A 22,167-nucleotide genomic window follows, 5' to 3' on the forward strand; every position below is an offset into this window, starting at 1 on the left:
AAAATTTCAACGTCAAATGTATAAAAGATAGAACATTTTTTAGTAAGTTGTTGAAAGTATAACAAGCTTTGGAAAATGATTGTCTAACCAAACAATGAAGGTGTACTTATATAACACGTACCATTCTATTAGTAAAAATATTAAAATATTAGTAGTCTTTTAAATATAAAAAGAGAAAATAAATATTGAATTATGAAATTATACTCTCTTAAATATGATTTTTTAGTCTTTTAAATTTTCATAAATAAATTAAATAATTTAGTAAAGTTATATGAGATATTTCTTATATTAATTAAAAAAAAGATCTAAGTTGTTATTTTAGGAAAACAAGTTGCTAATAAAAATATGAACTAACTTTCATGACAATTTACATGTAAATGTTCTCTAATGTACTCATCTACACTGTAAATTAAAACAATATTGATCGAAAGAAATATATTAGTAAATTCAGTTAAATCTATGATGAGATATTAGTTAACAACACAATGCAAATACCATTAAGTTAATTTGTAGTGAAAAAAATAAATCAATGTTCCTCAAAATATAACTAAAGGATAACAAAGAACTACTTACTTGTGTCAGAATTGTTGTAATTTGTATACTTTTTTGTCTATTGTCTATGTGCATTTAATTTCCATTAATAAACAAAATAGTATGAAATTTTGGTTTTTTTTTACTCTAATATATACAATTTATAATTAAATTGATCAAAATGGATAACTTTTAAAAAAATTACAAATTTAAGTAAGTTGTTTAAAGTAAGACAACTTGATATTTTTTAACAAAAATTTTATTATTAAAAAGGTAAAATCGTACAACATAACTTTAGTGTAAATAAATGAGTTACGTACAAAAACGACTTTGATTAGTCGAATACATTTGTTTATATTTTTTTATATTTTCAGTAAAATCGTGATACGGTTTTACTTTAAATACATTTAAGCAGAACTCATATCAATGTGATACAATTTTAGAGTCATAGGTTGAAATTGTGAGTTTGATATGATTTTAATGTAATTGTCGGAAGGAGAATCCTTGCATACAAAGCAGTGTCCTTATGTTTTTGTGTTTATAAAATGAAAAGAAAAAATGGCATATGAGTTTAGTTAAGAAATAGTTAAATTTTGAAGGAAAGAAATAAATAGGTATCATAGTGCCAAGAAAAATCTATAAATAGGTTTCACTAGCTAATTCGGTAGGATTGCGATATGTTTACAACGCAAATTTAACAACGTTTTGACAATGTCACGTGTCAGCATTGTATTGGCCCATTTTAAAATTATTTTTTTAAAAAAACTGATTTAGAAAAGGGGTCAGGGTTGGACATTTGCTTATTCCGAAACCACCCTCCTTCCTTTCAACACTCTCTCCTTCTTCTGAAACACTTTCTCCTCTCTCCATTTTAGGTTTTCAGTTTTCATTTGAACTTCTCTCTCCATTTGGTGAATGCCTCGAAGTGGTCGTTGAGCAATCTCTCTGAACGTTGAGGAAGTTCCGTCGTCGCTGGCCTCGAAGTCTCTCTTTCTCTCTCGAGTTCGTGATTTCGACGATATACGTTCAGCGATCTCTGTGGTTGGTCTGTTGAAAGTGTCTCGTTCGGTATCAATTTTGTCGAAGTTCTGAGCTTTTTTTGTGCAATGGGTTCGTCCGCTGACATTGGTTCTTCTAACAAGGTATGAACTTTTTCCCTTTTCGTATTCGTATTTTGGGGTTGGATTTTTGCTTTTGGCCTTTGTTGGTCATTTTGCTGGTGTTTGCTTTTGGGTTGTGACTTTTGTTGGTTATTTGTACCAACAAATATTAATTTTTTTTTTTGCAGTTGTTTGTTCGTCATTCATTGAAAACGAAGTGTATTGCTACTTTGAATGGAATTTTGAGTGAGGAGCACAAGTCCATTATTTTGAAGACGCAATTTGGATGGTTTTTAGAAAAATCCCCTTTTGTAACCGAAAGTTGAAGAGTGCTACCCAGACATGGCTTAAGCAGTCCCCAGGGGTCCTTACGAGTGTGTTTTCAATGTTGTGTGGATTGATTATCCTTGTTGGCCATGGTTGAAGGTGTCCACAACAAGAAATTTCAAGTTAGGTCAGTCCTATGTGGATGGAAGACCAAGTTAAGGTGTTTCTAGGTTGAGAGGTGAGTTCCTGCACCATTGACACAAGACTGATGTTGTTGTAATCGATTACAAGGAGCTGGTAATCGCTTACCAATAGAAAGATCCCCTTTTGTACCGAAAGTTGAAGAGTGCTACCTAGACGTGGCTTAAGCACTCCCCAGGAATATTTTGGATTCGTTATGACTCTTTTAAAGGTTTTTTGGATGGATCATTAATGGAAGACTTCAAGTTGGAATACTTCAATATTAAACAAATATAAAAGGAATAATGAAGGGTATTGAGTAATGAAAAATTATAACAATATTAAAAAACACATACATTAATAAAAAAACGTAACAACAGTTCACGAAACAACACGTTTTGAAATGAAAAGGTACATAACAATATACAACGAAATGTAATCTAAGAAGGTGGTTGTCGATCAAATTGATTGCGAAAGTTAATAAGTTCTTGCTCTACGAGTTGTGCAAAAATCGTCATGAACTTGAACTACCTTGGTTCAAACACCTATAGGAGTTTTTTCCTCCACAATTGAGTGGGGGAAACTGTGTTTTGATACACTTGATACCATCAATGATGAGCAACATGTGTTTCATCCATAATTGAGTGGGCCAAACTGTGTTTTGATGCACTTGATACCATCAATGATGAGCAACGTGAGTCATCCATGCAAAAAAATAGAAAAAACCACTTATAGGGACACAAAAACGACTTTGGGGACTCAAGTTCTCCCAACTGGGGAGTAACGTGTAACTTTTCGTACAAATCAGAAATCAACCACTGGTAATCGATTACATGGGTCTTGTAATCGATTACCAGAGGAAAAAGGGTCATTTGTACAGAAACTTCAACTGTACTTCCTAGCTAGATGAACACTACTCCCCTTGTTGGTTATTGCTCTATTTTTGTTGAATTTTTAATTTTTTGAGATGGGTGAGTGAGTTCAATGTTATTGGGTGTGCTCCCTGCACCAATAATGAGGTTAGGTCATTGATTTCTTAAAAAAAATGTCCATTTAGGTGGTTTTCTCCACCTGAGGCGAGGTGCATGACCATTGTTGTAACACCCCTTCTCGGGGTCTCATAGGAAAATTTTTCATTTTATTAATTAAGAAATATGTCATCTAATGTTGTTACAATGCACAAATTTTAAATGGCATTTTCAATAAATAATACATCTGTCAACAAGAGGGAAAGATATACGTATAAGATAACATGTTGTCAATTTTGACCTTTGCTGACTATTTTAATCATAACATTTTCCACACACCTCCAAATGATGTGATTCTTTTTTATTAGAAAATAGAATCAAAACTCTTTCCAATGACTACTAGTTTATAGTTTTTGGACATCTGAGTAGGTGCAGTTAATTCCTTAAATTAATGTTTTATATATTTCTACCACCTTTGACCTTTGCTAGTTGCTTTGCTCATGACTTTCTCCACCAAACTCCAAATGAGTTGATTTTTGTTTTGTTGGAATGTAGACTCAAAGATCTTTCAAATGATAACTAACTCATAATTTTTAGACCACTTTAGTAGATGCAGTTAATTTCCCAAAAACATTTTTCTAAGCTTCCCAAACGAGTTTACTTTCAAGTTATTGTGTCATGTTTCTTATATTATTCTAATTTATTTTATTTCTTTGTAAAATGTCCATAATTCAAGGTAAAATAGTAGTATAATTAAGGTGTGATGTGATTCTACTAGCACAAGCCAAACACTTATATGGACTTCACCTACCTTGGTTTAAACACCTATATGAACTACTTTGTCCACAATTAAGTGGGGTAAATTGTGTTTTGATGCACTTGACACCATCAATGATTAGCAACATGAGACATCCATGCAAAACTGGAAAAAATCACCCATAAGGACATAAAAATAACACTAGGGAGTAGTGTTCATCTAGTTGGGGAATACAATCGAAGTTTCTGTACAAATGACCATTTTTTCTCTAGTAATCGATTACAGGGTCTTGTAATCAACTACCAGAGGAAAAATGGTCATTTGTACAAAAACTTCTATTGTACTCCCCAGCTAGATGAACACTACTCCCCATGGTGGTTATTGCTCTTGTTTGTGACTTTTTGTATTTCTTGTGAATGGATGTGTTCCCTGCACCAACGAACACATTAGGCCATTGAATATATGGCAAAAATGTGATGGATCTCATCTAGCTTATATGAAAGCACATAAACGACCTTTTTTTTCAACAATTCAATGGCCTAACGTGTCCATTGGTGCAATAAAAACTGCCCATGACCATGAAACTCACTCATCCATATGAAAAATTGGAATAAAGAACCCAATTGAATGATGAGGGAACTCCCTCTTCCAAGTAAAAAACATCACAAAGATTTGGAGAAATAACGCATAGAAAGCTACCTGTAATCGATTACACATGCACAATGCTCGGTCTTCTACTAGCTACTCGTAATCGATTACATACGCACATAACTGCCTATCTTCCTCTTCCTCACAACACCACTTGGATGCAATCATAAGCAACCAATTTTGTGGACACCCTAAGTCCTTTCAACCACTACTAAGTACATCCACACATCCTTGGTCATAAAAATCAACCAACCAAGTGAAGATCTTGCAATAAATTTCACCAAATTTGGTCCAACCCCTCAATGGGGAGCTCTTCTTCCACAACAGGGGACTGACGCTAAACTTTCGGTACAAATTCGTGATTTTCCACTGGTAAGCGATTACAGGCTACTCGTAATCGATTACACACGCACATAACTGGGAACAATTGTCTTCCAAAAACATAACTTCCAGGCAATCAACAACAACCAATTTAGTAAACCTATTGTTTCAGTCCAAATCCTCATCAGGACAAGGACACATCAATTTTGACCCAACAAGTTAATGATTAAACTCACTCAACCAAAAACACAGACAAAGAAAATGAATATGAAGAATAATTAATCAAGAATAGTTTAGGTGTATTCATTTGCTATAATTCTGTACAATTTTGTGAAACAATTTAATAGTATAATTTTGTACAATGTCTATTCATTTGCTATAAAATAAGAATCTAAACCAAGAACACATTTCTAATGCTATAGTAATCCAAAATATTGCAGCGTTTGAAATCTTCAGACGTTGTCTTCGTCTAGGATCCAGTCACATATATACTTCTTCCTAAACGCAGCCAAGTCCTCCTGAAATGAACATTTTGGAATTTAGAAACAATATGAAGACAACGATAATGTAATGTTTACAAATTCATAAGTTTACCTACATTTGTATAATAAGACGCATGCACTAAGAACTTGGAGAAATTAAAGTGAGGGAAGAGAAGTTAAGTCATGAACTACTCAAGGGAATAACTAGACTCTACATTTTTGCCATTAATGACACATTATTTGAAGAGAAAGTCTATGAGCTAGCCTATGCATGTGAAGATCTTGAACCTAAAAGCAACTTTAAAGACATGGAAAGTGAAATATTCATAGAAAGAGTTTGCAAGTTGGAAGGGGAAATGGGTAACCACATCCATTGCATGATACATAGCACAAAAAAAGGAAGAAACCATTGACAAACAAAAAAACCACAGGAACGAAGCGCGATATAATGTGCGAATAAACAATACCTTTAGATAAAAGACAAAAATCGCTGCTGACAAAGTGACCATCGAACCCAACCGACGAAGGATCAACGACGACGGCGAAAAAATGAAACCTTTCGACAAATGACGCCAACGGTGGACCTCCCAACACTTCAATGGCGGACCGACACACACGACTTTGTCTAGATAGAACGATGGACCCAAGAACGATTTTCACAGTGGTGGACAAAGAGCATTTCGTTGGTGGAGCGAGAGTTTCGAATGGAGAGCGAAAAACTGGTGAAAGAGTTTCGTAGGGATGAATTTCACTTTGTGATAGGCGCCAACAGGTTTCAACATTTTTCTTTCCAAAAACACCCTCGAAAACAAAATTAAACTTTTTAAAAAAATCATTTAAAACAACAAATGATAGAACGACACGTGTCATTGTCAAATTGTTGTCAAATTTGCGTTGTTGAAGAAATGTTTTCCAATTCGATATCACCACAAAATCTACAGGCACCTAACAAAGTTTTCAACACCATTGCATCAACTTCAAAGGGCATCGTTTCAACCAAAGCTTTTGCCTTCTCAAGTTGCCCTGCCCGACCATAGAGATCAATTGCACAAGCATAGTGTTCCTTTCGCCGTGGAATTCCAAAATCAGACTCCATAGACTCCATAATGTTGCAACCTTCTTCTACTAGCCCATCATGACTGCACACAGTTAGAACTGCAACAAAGGTTATATAATCAACCTTCTTCTACTAGCCTTTTTCTCATTCATTAACTAAAAGAGGTCAAGCGCAAAGTTTCCTTGTCCATGTTGTGCATACCCAAAGATGATTGAATTCCAAAGAATTGTAGTCTTTGGAAGTTGCTTCAAAAGATTTCCTAGCATCTTCTATTATCCCACATTTAGAATACATGAATATAAACGAACTCCCAACATAATTTTGGTATCAAGTCCTACTTTAAGTGTTAAGACATGAACCTGTTGACCTAAATGAAAAGTTGCTAGGTCCGAGCATGATCTTGTGACAGCCGAAAATGTATAATGGTCAATTTCTATGACCAGAGATCTCATCTATAGAAATAACCTCAAGGCATCTTCAGTCAAACCACCTTGTACATATCTTGCGAAAATGGAGTTCCAAGTGCAACCATCTTTGAGATTCTTAATGCATCTTCCATTCCCTTATCATTAAATTTGATGTACATGGCAATCAAAGCATTGGAAATAGGAACAAAATCTTCAAGACCGTTTTTTATTACCAACCGATGCACACATTTTCCATTGCTTTTATGCTCTTGTGCAGAACAAGCACCGAAACTCCTGGTGTAAGTATAAGCATCTGGCTTAAACCCAAAATTCAACATATAAATGAAATCTTTAAATGAAAAATCTTCTTTCTCGTGCATCAAATAAGCACCAAGCATGAAATTCCATGTAACCATATCATGACAGGCAAGAGCACCATCAAATACTCTATCAGCATCTTGTAAAGAAAAACGCTCTGAAAACACTATGATAGAAGCATTACAGACAATATTAAACGATTCCAGCCCATTTTTCAATATTTTACAACACAACTGCTGATAGGAAACCACATTAATAAGCAATGAAATAAGAAGAAAAGGAAATAAAGAAAGGATCACTCATTCTATTTCATTGAAATCAAGGCAAATACAGAATGAATAAACCTACTACCCAGAGCTAAGCTTCTTAAGAGACCCAAAATGTACTATCTACTACTGATTTTATTCAAAAATAGAATGTCCACACACACACACACACACACTCCTATGACACTATAAAGGCATAAACGAAAAACCTCAGAAAAAGAGAAATCTTCTAAGATCTTTCAATTTCTCTCTCCCTAACTAATTTGCTATTAATATGTGTCCACCTCAGCCCTCTTACTTTTTCTCCTAACATAAACTTGTCCTCACTTCCTTTGCTCCTTCATTTCTTGGTCCAACATATTTTTGGGCTGTATCAATACCGCCCTCTTGAAAGATAGTCTTGTCCTTAAGATTAAGGGTTGGATATTGGGTCTTCATTGACATCTCATCCTCCCACGTTGCTTCTTCTATTGTTTTTCCCAGCCAATGCACTAGCCATTGGTTAACCCTTTCTTCCTGCTTGAGTATGCTTCGAGTAGCCAACACATTGCAACATATCTAATTGGTCCTCTTTTAGCCCTGTTGGCAATCCTTCTGCTGTTTTATACTCCCAAATGGCCTTCTTGAGTAATGAAACATTAAACACAGGGTGTATTTTCGAATTTGGTGGTAACTACAACCGATAAGCTACGTCTCAAACCCTTTCAACGACTTCAAAAGGCCCGTAGTACCTTGTGCTAAGCTTAGGACTCATGCGATATATAATAGAGTGTTGCCTGTGAGATTCAGTTTAAGAAACACCATGTCCCCTATCTCAAAACTTCTCTCCCGTTGGTGTTTGTTCGCTTGTGTCTTCATACGATCTTGGGAACACACCAAATTTCCTTTCAAGTGATGAATGACTTCATCTCTATCAATTAGTTCATGTTGAACCGCCTCTACTTTCACTTCTCCTCTTACAACTGGAATAATTATTGGAGGAGTGATAACGATAATTTTTACCATTATATGTGGTGCAATTTTCTTACCAAATCAACTTTCCTTAAGCTTGATTCGCGCTTAATCCTCTCTTTTATCTAACTTTTGTGAATAGGTTTAGTCTAGGCTATACTAAATGGGTTTCATCGCTAATTTCCTCATTTTGTAGGCAGATTGTGTACATTGGAAGAAGATCAAATCAATCAAGGAATTGGAACCCAGGAGAACTAGCAAAAGCACCAAACTTGAAGGCTGATGAAGTCTCGCAGTCACGCTTTGGCGCCCCCTCTTGGAACGCTGAGCGTCAGCCTCTCGTAGTCACGCCTAGGCTCCCCTTCCTGGGGCGCTGAGTGCCAACCTCTCGCAGTCACGCCTGACAGCCCTCTTGTGTGGGTGCTGAGCGCGACACTTGCTGATGTGGTACCCTAGTCCTATTTAAGGCTTCCATGCAACGAGGGTGGGGGACTCTTGGCGGCTGAAGCACGAAAACACCATCTTGGACCTCTTAGAGCAAGTTTTGGGCAGTGGGAGCTCTCCATTCATCTTCCTTGGGTCTTCATCTCCTCCATTTTCTTCCATTGTAAGCTCAAGCTCTCCATGACAATGAGAGCTATCCTGCCCCAGCCAACATTGCGGTGGTTAAGGAATTTTATGCTAATGCCCACTTCTACCCTGAAGACAGTATACCTTTCACAAGCTATGTATGGGGCAAGAGGGTTCCTTTTGATGCTGACACCATTAATGATTTCTTGGCTATTGAATGGCCAAGAGCAGGTGAAGAATGCCAATATGCCGAATACTTGGAAGGAGACCTCGACTTTGGGGAAGTTGAACGCGCACTGTGCCTACCAGGGGGCCACTTCTAGAGGAACAGACATGACCGGTCCATTCATATCTGACAGTCTTTCCTCACTCCTCTTGCAAAATACTGGATGACATTCATACATGCAATATTTCCCCTTGCTCACATGTCTCTGATATCACCATTCGTCGGGCCATCCTTCTTTACTACATCTTAAAAAGAGTCAGCATCAATGTCGGCTAGATCATCGCTAACGAGATCAAACAGTGTGCCCACGCTCCTAGTGCCAATTCTCCTTTAGGGCACCCCTCTTTGATCACCCACCTTTGTCAACTGGCTGGGGTGAACACCTATTCACCCCATTTGAGCGATCGCGTAAGGAGATTGATTCCTCCTACTTTACGCAATATTGTTTCACTGATGGCGATGGTTGCCCTCTTCCTCTACCTCAGCCTCCTAGGGTTCATAGGCGTCATTAGCCTGCCCAGCCAGATCAACCCTCAACTGACTCTTACTAGACGCGGGACAAGCACATGACATTATTGGATGCCAAGCTTGAGGCACTTTACAGAGGAGAGTTGATGATACTGAAAAATATGACTTCTGCCTTCCCGGAGCGCCAATTTATTTCTCCGGAAGACTTTATGTCTCACGTTGCTTGGCTTGGGGACCAGGCCCACTCAAGCGGGGGAGGTGGCACTTCCAGAACTCAACTGATGGAAGAAGATGAAGAAGAGGAAGAGGATGAAGATGATGAAGAAGAGGATGACGGGAGTGACGACAGTGACTCTTGATGGACCAAGAACCACCTTATGCTTGATTTATTTTCAATTTTATTTTGTTTTAAATTTTAGTCTTAATCGTGTCTTTAACTTCAAACTTGGCTAAATGGATGGTTCTTGTACAATGGTTTGGCATGCAGTAATAAACTTTTTGATTTGTTAGAATGAAAAATCTCTTGTGTTTGCTCTAATTCTTTGTGATTGATGTTGAGAATTTGTTGAGAAGATGATGTTAGTTGAGCTTTTAAGCACAAATGGTGGATGCTCATAGTTGTTTGGATAGATGATTGATTTTGATTGTGGTCAATATTCTTGGCATTTTGTTTGATAGATTTTGGAACCCCGAGTTAACCTATAAGATGTTGTGCCCCAGATTTCTTGCTGAATGCTATCACTTTGGAATCATAGTTGATTTTGCATGAGTTTCTCTGATTGATTCATTTGGTTGCTTGTTATACATGGTCAAGGCCATCTTATTCTTTTACGTCAGGCCATCTTATTCTTTTACGTCTTCTACAATTTTGAGTCGAAAAGCCAATGCAAAACCTTTGAACCTTGAACATAAACTTTCTCATTCCTTGAACCTTAAGCTAAATGAAAAGTCTTTGACCTCCTTACCTTGAGTTGAGTATTCATTTCTTGTTTAGGAGAATGGTTTAAGTTTGGGGCAGTTTGGGAGATCATGTTACAAAGGAACATTGAGAAAAACAAAAAGAAACAAGAAAGAAAAGAAAAATAAGAAAGAAGAATAAGATAAAAAAAGAAATTCAATGAATGAAAGCTGGAAAATGAATTGAGAATTGGTTCCATTTATTTTGAAGAAAAAGAAAATTATGTTATCATGCTTTGATTTGCCTGCTCTTTGGACTCAAGGTGCTTTGTTGTCCAGAAAAGTCAATTTTCCTTCTTAGCCCAGCCACAATACAAGCCTCAAAAAGTCCTTGTGATGTTAACTTACTTGTGAATGTGTTTGATATTGTTAAAATGAAAGACAAAGTTGATTTGTGTAACATTGTGATAGTTGAGAGTTAGACACACATTCTTATACACCATTGTGCTTGAGTGAAATACTTTCCTTGATGAGGATTGGTTCCATGCATTTAAGGATAACATTTTTCTAAGGTTGTTGATCCCTCATAAAGTCTTTGCATCTGTCTTGTAATTTTTGTTTTGTGAGCACCATAGTTGAAGCTTGATTTGTTAGCACCTCATTATCTCTTGATTGGTATTTCCATGATGAGCAAACATGATAGATTTATTTGTTTTAACAGAAATTGCTTTCTTGAGTTGCTAGACCATTGTACTTGGGTTGTTCTATTTAAGTCAAGTTACATTTTTTGCTTGAGGATAAGCAAAGTTTCAAGTTTGGGGTTGTTGATAACGGTAATTTTTAGCATTATATGTGGTGCAATTTTCTTACCAAATCAACTCTCCTTAAGCTTGATTCACGGTTAATCCTCTCTTTTATCTAACTTTTGTGAATAGGTTTAGTCTAGACATACTTAAGGGGTTTCATCACTAATTTCCTCATTTTGTAGGGAAATTGTGTGCATTGGAAGAAGATCAAATCAATCAAGGAATTGGAACCCAGGAGAACCAGTAAAAGCACCAGACTTGAAGGTTGATGAAGTCCCGCAATCATGCCTGGGCGCCCCCCTAAGGCGCTGAGCGCTAGCCTCTCGCATTCACGCTTGGGCGCCCCCTCCTAGGGCGCTGAGCGCCAACCTCTCGCAGTCATGCCTGGGCGCTAAGCGTGACATTTGCTTATGTGGCACCCTAGTCCTATTTATGGCGGCTGAAGCACAAAAGCACCATCTTGGACCTCTTGTAGCAAGTTTTGGGCAGTGGGAGCTCTCCATTCATCTTCCTTGGGTCTCCATCTCCTCCATTTTCTTCCATTGTAAGCTCAAGATCTCCATGACAATTGAGAGCTAATTATGAAACTCTCTTGTAAATGCACTTGTTGTGAATGAATTTAAGCTTCTTTCATTGATTGTTAGTGTTTATTTCCTTCTCTTAAAGCTTGTTGTGACTTGATCAACTATAACATGATTCTTTGGTTTGCTTAATATTGGGAAATGTTGTGTGAACCTTGAACTGGACTAAACACCTAAAGAAAATTGTATCTAGGGATAGAACTTGGACCTTTAGTTGTCTTAATCCTCATTTCTTAATATGGATGAACTTGTTAGGTTTTCCAAGAGATTGGAGTTTAATGAGTAAGTCTAGGCTCTCTCCACCAAGGGATTGAGTTTGAGTATTTTAGTAGGTTGACATGAACAATTAAAGGAAGAAGAAGTAATGTTCATTTGCATGAGAGTGTAGTAGGTAAAATCATTCTCCAACATTTCCATTCCATATCATCTTTAATCATTTCATTTCCAAGTGTTTTAACCCCAAAAGTTCAATTTACAACTTGTGCACTATGTTTACTTTTATTGCACCGAAATCACATTAAATGAAATCCTTCTTTAGTCTAAATTAGTTAAATAATTACATGATTGTTTAGTGTCACATGAGTCTCTTCGGATACGATATCCAGTCTTACCGATTTATTACTTGATACAATTCGGTACGCTTCCCGAGGTAATAACAAGGAGGCCTCCCATGCCTCAAAGGGTGTAGTCGCTATATATTCATGGTAAGTGGTGTTAAACCATAATTATGCCCACGACAGCCAATTAATCGACAGTTTCGGTTGATCGGTGATGAAACAACGAAGGTATGTCTCCAAGCATCGATTGGTCACTTCCGTTTGACCATTTGTCTGTGGGTGATACGCTGAACTCATCCTTAACTTGGTCCCCTAAAACCTAAAAAATTCCCTCCAAAACGCACTTATAAACGTTGGGTCTCTATCACTTACCATTGACTTAGGTACCGTATGTAAACAAACCAATTCTCTGATAAAAATTTCAGCAATACTCTTAGCAGTGTATGGATGTTTTAATGGAATGAAATGACTATATTTTGTAAGTCTGTCAACAACCATCAATACAGTATCAAAACCCTTTGATTTTGGCAAGCTTGTAATAAAGTCTAAGCTTATGTCCTCCCATACCTGTTTCAGAATTGGCATCGGCTGTAATAATCCTCCTGGGGCAGCAGTTACATATTTTTGACGTTGACATGTGTCACACTCTTGAACAAATTTCATGATATCCCCATTCATTCCCTTCTAGTATAAGTTCGTTGTAGCCTTCTATAAGTCCGATAGAAGCCAGAATGTCCTGATTGGGGAAATGCTTGAAACTCTTTCAACAATTCAGGAATTCCAGATGATTGAGACGAAATAACTAACCTACCTTTATACTACAATACACCTTGTTGATAATTGAACCTTACATACTTACCCTTAACTCTTCCTTAGTGTTGTAATGATCTCCAACAACTCCTCATCCTTATGCACCTCATCAACTATCGCTGGATAATCCATCCACATTGGCTCAATGACAATTTTTCTTAACTCTACAACATCCTTACTTCGAGATAGGGCATCGACACCTTTGTTTTCACGTCCAGGCTTATAAACTATTTCGAAGTTATACCCCAATAATTTGGCCACCTAATTCTTTTGGCTCCCTGTTGTGATGCACTGCTACAAAATTTGTTTGAGGCTTCTCTGATCAGAAAAAACCTTAAATTTTCGCCCAAGAAAATATGGCCTCTAGTGTTGGATGGATAGAGCTACCACCATCAACTCTTTCTCATACGCTGACTTGGAAAGATTCTTAGGGCTTAAAGCCTTGCTGTAATAAGCAATAGGTTGTCTGCCTTGTATCAAAATGGCCCCAACATTAGTACCTGATGCATCACACTCAAGTTCGAATTCCTTCTCAAAGTTAGGCAAACACAGACATGGAGCATTTGTTATCATTCTCTTCAACTCATCAAAAGCCTTTTGGGCATGTTCATTCCAATTAAAACTATCTTTCTTAGTTAGTTTAGTTAAGGGGCACACAATGTTTCCATAGTTCTACATAATTAATCTTCATGATTTGCTTCTTCTAATCTACCCACATTTCTCCCAATGGCGCCAGCCATGCCATGCCAAGGATAAGATCAATATCATCAAGTTCGAATAAAAACGCATCCACTACGAACTGCCCTGTCTCCAGAACAATCTTCAACCCTCGACAAACCCCTCCTGTTTTTGTTTGATGCCCATCTCCCATCAATATACACATCCTCCACATGTTCTTCCATCCTCATCCCATTGCTTTCACTAACCTTCACGAAACGAAGTTATGACTGAATCTATTAGAATGATGAGAGGTACTCCTTTGATCATTTCTCTTAGTTTCATTGTTCTAGACGCATCTTGAGTCTCTTTTTCTAGCACAAAGAGACTGATGGCACTGCATACTCCATCAACTTCCTCCGTTTCACTCTCGTCGTCACTCTCTAGGATTTCTTCTTCATCTTGAAACTCAACCTGTATCTCAATCTCAGCCACTAGGGCCTTCAATTGTTTAGTTAGACATTAATGAGTTGGCCCATACGACCCAACACACTTGAAACACAACCTTTTTTTTTCTATCCACCAAATCCTGATAATATAAGTGACGCACGCCCCTCTCACATACTCCTGCTGACCCCTTGTCATTTACACCACCCTTTTAGTTTGGGCCTGACCCATTACTCCATCCATTAGCTCCATACCCTTTTTAACCCACTCGTCCCATTATGTTGGATCTGGTTTTGTGACCCAAATTATCACCTCCTATTACATTCGTCTCACTCTGCTTCTGCCATCCTCTGTTTCACCTTGAAACTTCCAAGTCAACGACACGAGTAACATTCATCAAACGTCCTCTAGTTAGAGGATTCGCGATATGTTGTTAACCCTCGGCAAGTGTAACCGAATCGTATCAAGTAATAATAAAATGGTAAGACCAAGTATCGTTTCCCAAAGGACTCACGGCCTAAACAGTTATGTGATTTGGTGATTAGATTAGACTTGTGAACGAATTCTTGTAGGTTTAAATGCAAATACTGAAAATTAAATATCAATGCATGTATTGATCAATTGGATCAAAAGAAGAAAAAGTGATTGATGTAAATTATGGAATGATGATGTTGTTGGGGTTTTCGATTCATCCTATCCACTCTCATGCATTCAAGAATTCATCTTTCTTCATTAATGTTAATGCCACTTTCTAATTTACCTTAAACCCGATGTCTCGGTGAAGAAAGCCTACTCCTAATCACTAGTTTACAATGTCTTGTCTCCTTAGCAATTATTCATGCATTACATTCGCACAGAAGCTTAAAGGCAACCAATCCTCCTATCCCTATGTCTAGGCAATATTACTATTGAGAGAATTTTTCAGTTCTAGATTTACTTATATGTGTCCATACAAATAACATCAATGATCATGCAATTGAATGAAAGAAAGCATATATTATAAAGAATCAATTCAAAACATGAGAGTTCCAAAGGATTACAACGGTTCCCCAACAACAATGAAGGTTTAGTTTACCATAATCAAGGTGAAACTAGATGAAAAACAATGAAAGAATGAAAGATAGAACCCTAGAAAGTTGAGAAAGGAGTTTTAGCATCCAAAATCCTCCTCCAAGGGGTGAAGTTTCGCCTCTGTCTACCAAAAGATGTCTATCCTAAGTCAACTAAACCGCTTTTATAATTTCTAAAAATTACAATAAATAAGCCCAAGCCCATAGAAATGGCGCTCAACGACACTTTTGCCACTCAGCGGTAATGCGACTCTTCAGAAGGAAGCTCAACTGCATTTTTAGTCCTCAACGGTGATTTCGGCACTTCAAAACTGGCGCTTAGCACCAATTTCCACTCAGCGCAACTTTTTCTGCACTCTAGTTTACTTTTCTGCATTCTGATTGACTGATTGACTTTTCTGGTTGATTGGTTGACTGGTTGACTTTTCTGCATTCCAACCATTCAGTACTTTAACTCTTCTTTCAAATCATTCCAATAACCTACAAAATCAAAGGAATCTAGCACAAAACCATTAAATTTACCTTCAACTCTCTTATTCACAAAACTAAAGCAAAAACATGAGTTAAAGCAAGTTTCTAAGTCAAAAAGGGTTGATTGATTATCAAAATTAAGTATAAAAATAACGGTTTTTCAATTGTTATCATATGTAAGCTTCATACCTTAGCCTGAACCTCCTCTCTCAGCCCATGGGTAACGTACAAGAAGTATTGCTCATCATGGAGTTTTGGAATTTGAGCGATCAAACATTTGAATCGTCCAATATACTCATCCATACTCCTTATTTGCTTCAACGCCGTCAACTGATCATATATGCTCCCTTCCCCCATTCCTCCATAACATTCAAGCAACTCCTTCAAATTATCCCATGACAAAAACATCGTAATCATTTAACAAAGAGTTGAAAAAATGTATTGTCCCTCCTTCTATACACAAATGAGCCAGGCTCACTTTCACCATCTCGCTGGTCTCCTGAACCTTGAAGTGAATCTTCGCTCCCGAAATCCATCTAGTAGGATCGTCGCCATTGAACATCAGTAACTCAATCCTTTCTACCGATTATCGAAACTCTGCCAGAGCATCTCCTTCTAAGGCAATCAAGTTCACTCCAGCCTTGGTGTTTTCCTTGGGCTCTATTTTTTTGTTTCCCACCGAACCTTCACCCTCTTCATTAATCCTTTTCTCAAAACTCCTCGTCATGAACTCCGTCATTTTTGTTTGATGTTATGCAACTTCTTTTCTCATCTCTTCTAGTGCGGAATGATTATGAGATGCTTGTAAACGCAACTCTTCCGTGATTGCTTTCATTCAAGTAACTTCTTCTTCCACATACCCTGCCCGATCCTCTATAGTTTCCCGAAACCACTAGTTCTCCTTGCTTTTTGCTATCTACTCGAGTGATAACCATTCACCCCTCGAATGAAGTATCCAGCAGGTCGGACAAAAAATGATAGGAAACCATAGAATAAGTAATGAAATAAGAAGAAAAGGGAATAAAGAAAGGATCACTAATTCTGCTTCATTGAAATCAAGGCAAATACAAAAGGAATAAACCTACTGCCCAGAGCTAAGCTCCTCAAGAGACTCAAAGGTATTGTCCAATATTGGTTTTGTCCAAAAACAGAATGTCCACACACACACTCCTCTAACACTATAAAGGCAGAAATGAAAAACCTCACAAGGGAAATATTCTAAGATCCTCCAATTTCTCTCTACCTAACTAATTTGCTATTAATTTGTGTCCACCTCAGCCCCCTTACTTTTTCTCCTAACATAAACTTGTCCCCATTTCCTTTACTCCTTCATTTCTTGGCCTAACATATTTTTTGGCCCAACATATTTTTTGGCTGTATCAACTACATTATCAACCAACAAAACTTAACATCATCAAGCAATGTCAAAACTGGAGACATCGTGCCATCATTAATTTCTACACCCTCAAGCTCCATGCAATGTAGCACTTGGAACGCCATGTCACGATCACCAACTCGTGAATAGCCAGTACCAAGTGTATTCCATGAAACGTAATTGCGCTCTGGCATACTCTTAAAAACAATGTACGCATCATCAACTCTCCCACACCTTGCATATAGGGATGACAACGGGTCGAGTCGGGCACAGATAGTGCCTACCCACAACCCGACCCGCAAGTAAAAATTTGACCCACAACCTGCCCGATACTTGCGCGGGTACCCACTTAAAGAATTCTCGTGGGTATTTTAAAACCACGGATATCCGCAAAAAAATTTAAAAAAAGTATTTTATACATTTTTAAAATAAAATTTAAATAAAATTACAAAACAAATATATATAATATAATATAAATTAAATTAAATACAAATTAAAATTTAATTTTAATTAAATTTAACCTAATATAATATAATTTTATTTTATTTTTAATTAAATTTAATTAAAAAATATATAAACTATTTTTTTATTATTTTTTACGGTAATGGGTACCCGCGGCGTACCTGATGTGTTTAGAAGTGGATACTAAAATATCCACTACCCGTTACCCGCATATAATAACTACTCGCCACGGACCATACCCGTAGATTTTTTTGCCAAACCTACTTGCATACATATCCAAGAGGGCACTACTAGAAAACATGTTTTCTACTAAACCTGTCTTGAACATGACAAAATGCATATGTTGACCCAATTTAAGCTCGCCAGCTAGAGCAACACCCTTGAGAATGCTTCCTAATGTGTGGCTGTCAAATGCAAATGCAAACCATCTAATTGGACTGGCGATTTTCCATATGGTTCCCAGGTGACCATAGTTTGCATAAGCAGAAATTATGGCATCCCAAGACATTGTATCTCTATGGGGCATTCCTTCGAACAGTTGGTGAGCATAACTTAAATATGTGCATTTTGCATACGACGATATGAGGTTGTTGGCGATGTGAAGGTCTACAATGGATCCTAACTTGATGGCTTTGCAATGGGTTGCTTTGTGCCCAAACCTAGTGAAGAAGTGCAACTTCTTCATTCATAAGGGATGATGATATCCTAGTTACAAAAAGTTGTCTTTCAAGATTGAAATTTCACATGATCTAGTTAGACAACGAACAACTTAAACACCAAAAAAATACTACTTTACAAACGTCAATATAGGGAATGGTGTTTGTAGACGAATCGATTACACGATATTACCCTTATTCAGGTCAAGACCCAGGCCTTCAATCTAACTGCATGTTGCCTCGCCCTAGAACCGATAGACAAACAATATTCTTCATTATGTATGTTCATGATCATTATGTAAGCAACGATAGTTATTTTGATCTCACCTTTATGAATTAGTGAGATGTTTATCTTACCCTTTGGACGAGATACATATATTCAAAATATTTTTTAACAATATAATTTTATAATTAACAAGATAATATAATTGTTATTCTCATAATTTTAAATATTTTTCTTTTATATTTTTTTTTCAATTCTTTCTAACTTCTTAATCAACTTTTATGTTAAATTATATTAATTTAATATTGGGTTAATGTGATGATTATAAAAATATAAATGTATACACTTTTTGTATGTTTCGTATTGTCGTATTTTAGAATGAGAGTCCCAATCTAATTTATAGAGATCTCACTCAAGGATGCATCCAAAAATTTGTTGTCAGTTAATTAACGTGTGATAATCAATTATCCACTTATGTCATGCTTGTGCTTCCTTTCAATACTAAATATTTCACCATTCAACTTTACAATTTTGGACTCCAAGGCATTTATATTCTCCATCGAGACTTCACAAACACATATCTTATAGAAGGATGTCTCTACGAGACTATGTTGCATTGCTTAATATTGATAAATCCTGCAAAAGGTTAGCAAAATAAAATAAAAGAATATATTTAGATTCTTACCACTTGTTTAAGTGTTTCACTCAAATTTCACTCGTGTATCACACTTATACGTTTTTTCTTGAATGTATTCTCTTGCCTTTTACCACTCAAATACTCTTTAGCACTTGAAAAAGGACTCTAATAACTTATGTAAAAAGTGAACAAAGAATGTGAAAAACATTACGAGATCTAAATCTTGACTCAAGAGGTCAGAGAAAATAGAAAACTCTAAGCAAAACTTCAAGGAATTTTTTTAAAAGACAAAATAATAAATTTAAAAAATTATAGGACTAACAAAAATAGTTAAATGAGACAACGCGAAGACTCTAAAAAAAAGACTAAATATAATTTAATAGATTAACAATCATAAACAATAGTGGTACACAATAATTTGTGTTGAAATCTACAATTTTTATTTATTTTTTACTCTTGGATCCTTACTTTCTCTTTTTTTTTCAACACATATTTATTTCATTTTGACTTGGATCCAATATATATATATATATATATATATATATATATATATATATTTATTTATTTATTTATTTAATTTGGTAGTTCAACACACAAACAAAGATTGTCCTTCAAACACCAAAAATCATGCAAAATCAAGGTAAACATTTAACTGGGGCTACAATTAATAAAAAGCACAATAAAAGAAAAACAAATAATTTTCACAAATCAAAAGTAGAAATATACAAATTAAAAGAAGGACATAAAAAATACCAAAATTAAAAACTCAAGGGAATTAGATAAAGTATTGGGTTTTTTTTTTAATATGACTGAAAAATAAGATAAAAAAGGATATTCAAACCAAAACCTTGCTCTAGATACCAGATTATATGATCCTTTCTAGGAAAGAGTACGATTTTTTTCGAATTTGAATCCTCAAAAGGCATAACAAAAATAAAACAGGGTAGAATGCAGAATAAGACAAAGATAGGGACACCACAATCTAAGAAACTGATAAGTCATGTGAAGATTCATCACAGAGATGTTAATCTATGATAAAATCACAGTTCTAATCCAAGAACCAAGAGAATCCTCTCTCAAAAATACAAATGCATATATTATGGCTCAAAACTGTTAGATATGATTTTGGTACCTATATATATATATATATATATATATATATATATATATATATATATATATATATATATATATATATATATAGGTACATATATATATATAGGTACATAAGTTTAAGAAAACTTAGAAACCCTAAACTAAAGGCTAAAGCCCAAACCACATAAAAATAACAAAAAAAATGAAAATTATATAAAATTAATATAAAATTAAAATTCATTTAATTTCCTAAATTATTCTTCAATTGTGCTTATAATCTTTATGCTCTTTAAATTCCCTCCTTGATGAAACATTATAGGATTCAAGGAGACATGTTTTGATATTGGACCTTGTCATACATCCTTTGAATTACAAATGTTTGTCCTCAAGTTCTTCTCATATATGTTTTAGGAGATAGTCCTCTATCACAACTCATGAAGGTACCTGCTTCAACAAAGCTAAAATAGGAAAGAAGAACAAGAAGGACAAAACCCTAATGAAAGTGAATAAGGGTAGTATTTAGAAGGACAAAAAATGTTTCTTTTGCAAGAAAGTGGGTCACTTTAAGAAAGATTGTATGAAAAGAAAATCTTTCTATAAAAGGACATTGATTACTACTCATGTTTCTAATATTATTCAGGGATTCCTTTCAATCTAGATCATAAAAGGACATTGATTACTCTTTGGATCTTGAAAAGTGTCTCTATGTTCCTGGTTGTTCTAGGAATTTAATTTTTGTTACAAAGTTGGATTGTTTAAGTTTTAATTTTAGGATTGGAAACATGATTTTTCATTTGTATAAAGTTTCTTACTATTATGGTTGTAGTACTTTATTGGATGATTTGTATCGTTTAAATCTTAATATTAATTTTTCTGAATCCCTGTATAATGCTGAACACGTTATTGGTAGTAAATGTAGTGTTGGAAATGAATGTTCTGTTGTCTTATGACATAAAAGATTCGGTCACATATCCAAAGAAAAGATGTTGAGGTTAGTGAAAAATAAATTTTTACTCAACTGGATTTTCATGACTAGGATATATGTATTGATTGTATAAAGGGTAAACAAACAAAACACATATAAAAGAATCTCGCCACAAGAATCAGTCAACGTCTTAAGTTAATACACACCAATTTTGTTGTCCTTTTGACATTAAATCTTGGGATGGTGAAATATATTTGATCTCCTTTATTGATGACTTCTCACGTTATTGTTATATATATATATATATATATATATATATATATATATATATTGCATGAAAAATCTTAATCAGTGGATGTCCTTGAGGTGTTCATAATGAGGTGGAATGACAATTAGATAGAAAAGTAAAAGTTGTGAGGTCTGATAGAGGTGGTGAATATTATGGTAAAACTGATGATATTGGACAATGTCTAGGACCATTTGCAAAGTATCTTGAAAGTCGTGGCATATGTGCACAATATACAATGCTCGATACACGATAACAAAATGTTGTAGCAGAAAGGCAGAATCGTAATCTTATGGATATGGTTAAGACTATATTAAGTCATAATAATATTCCTTTATCACATTCATTAAAGACTATTGTATATATATGTTGATAGGGGGAGCACTGCGATAGCTGAACGCAATCCCTGTGATATTGGTTTTTGATGATGATAACACATTGTTAATAAAAACACATGTGTATGTACTGTGTTATATGTTTTTATGCTTATTGTGAAATATGCACATATTGTGATTGTCACATTTGACATATTGCGTTGACTGATGCATACTACTGTGTTTGTAAAGTGATCATATTTGTGTATGCACAATATATGTTTTGAAATAGAAAAACCACATGCACAAAAATATATCTACATGATTTAATCGATTATAGTGTTGTGATAATCAATTAAGGTCATCAGACAACTTGAGTTT

At 35.6% G+C, this 22,167-nt stretch overlaps 1 protein-coding gene across 1 annotated transcript; it reads right to left on the reverse strand.

Moving 5' to 3' along the window:
* Positions 1–17,196: 17,196 nt before the first annotated feature.
* LOC148206205 (putative pentatricopeptide repeat-containing protein At3g25970) lies at positions 17,197–18,335 on the reverse strand. The gene is made up of 2 exons (XM_088107235.1): positions 17,915–18,335; positions 17,197–17,468 (listed from the first exon to the last, which is right to left on the reverse strand). The coding sequence occupies exons 1-2, from the start codon at positions 18,333–18,335 to the stop codon at positions 17,197–17,199; spliced, it is 693 nt and encodes a 230-aa protein (XP_087963361.1).
* Positions 18,336–22,167: the final 3,832 nt, after the last annotated feature.

The sequence above is a fragment of the Vigna umbellata genome, chromosome 1 (assembly GCF_029865625.1).
Source record: "Vigna umbellata cultivar VRB3 chromosome 1, Vumbellata_1.0, whole genome shotgun sequence".
Taxonomy (NCBI): Eukaryota; Viridiplantae; Streptophyta; class Magnoliopsida; order Fabales; family Fabaceae; genus Vigna; species Vigna umbellata.

What these genes read in the sequence shown, in the direction of transcription:
- LOC148206205 (XM_088107235.1), bottom strand. Translation starts at nt 18,335, where the DNA reads ATGAAGAAGTTGCACTTCTTCACTAGGTTTGGGCACAAAGCAACCCAT. An exon ending in CCTCTTGGATATGTATGCAA is followed by an intron (nt 17,469 to 17,914) that starts GTAGGTTTGGCA and finishes GGTTGTGGGTAG; the next exon opens with GCACTATCTGTGCCCGACTC.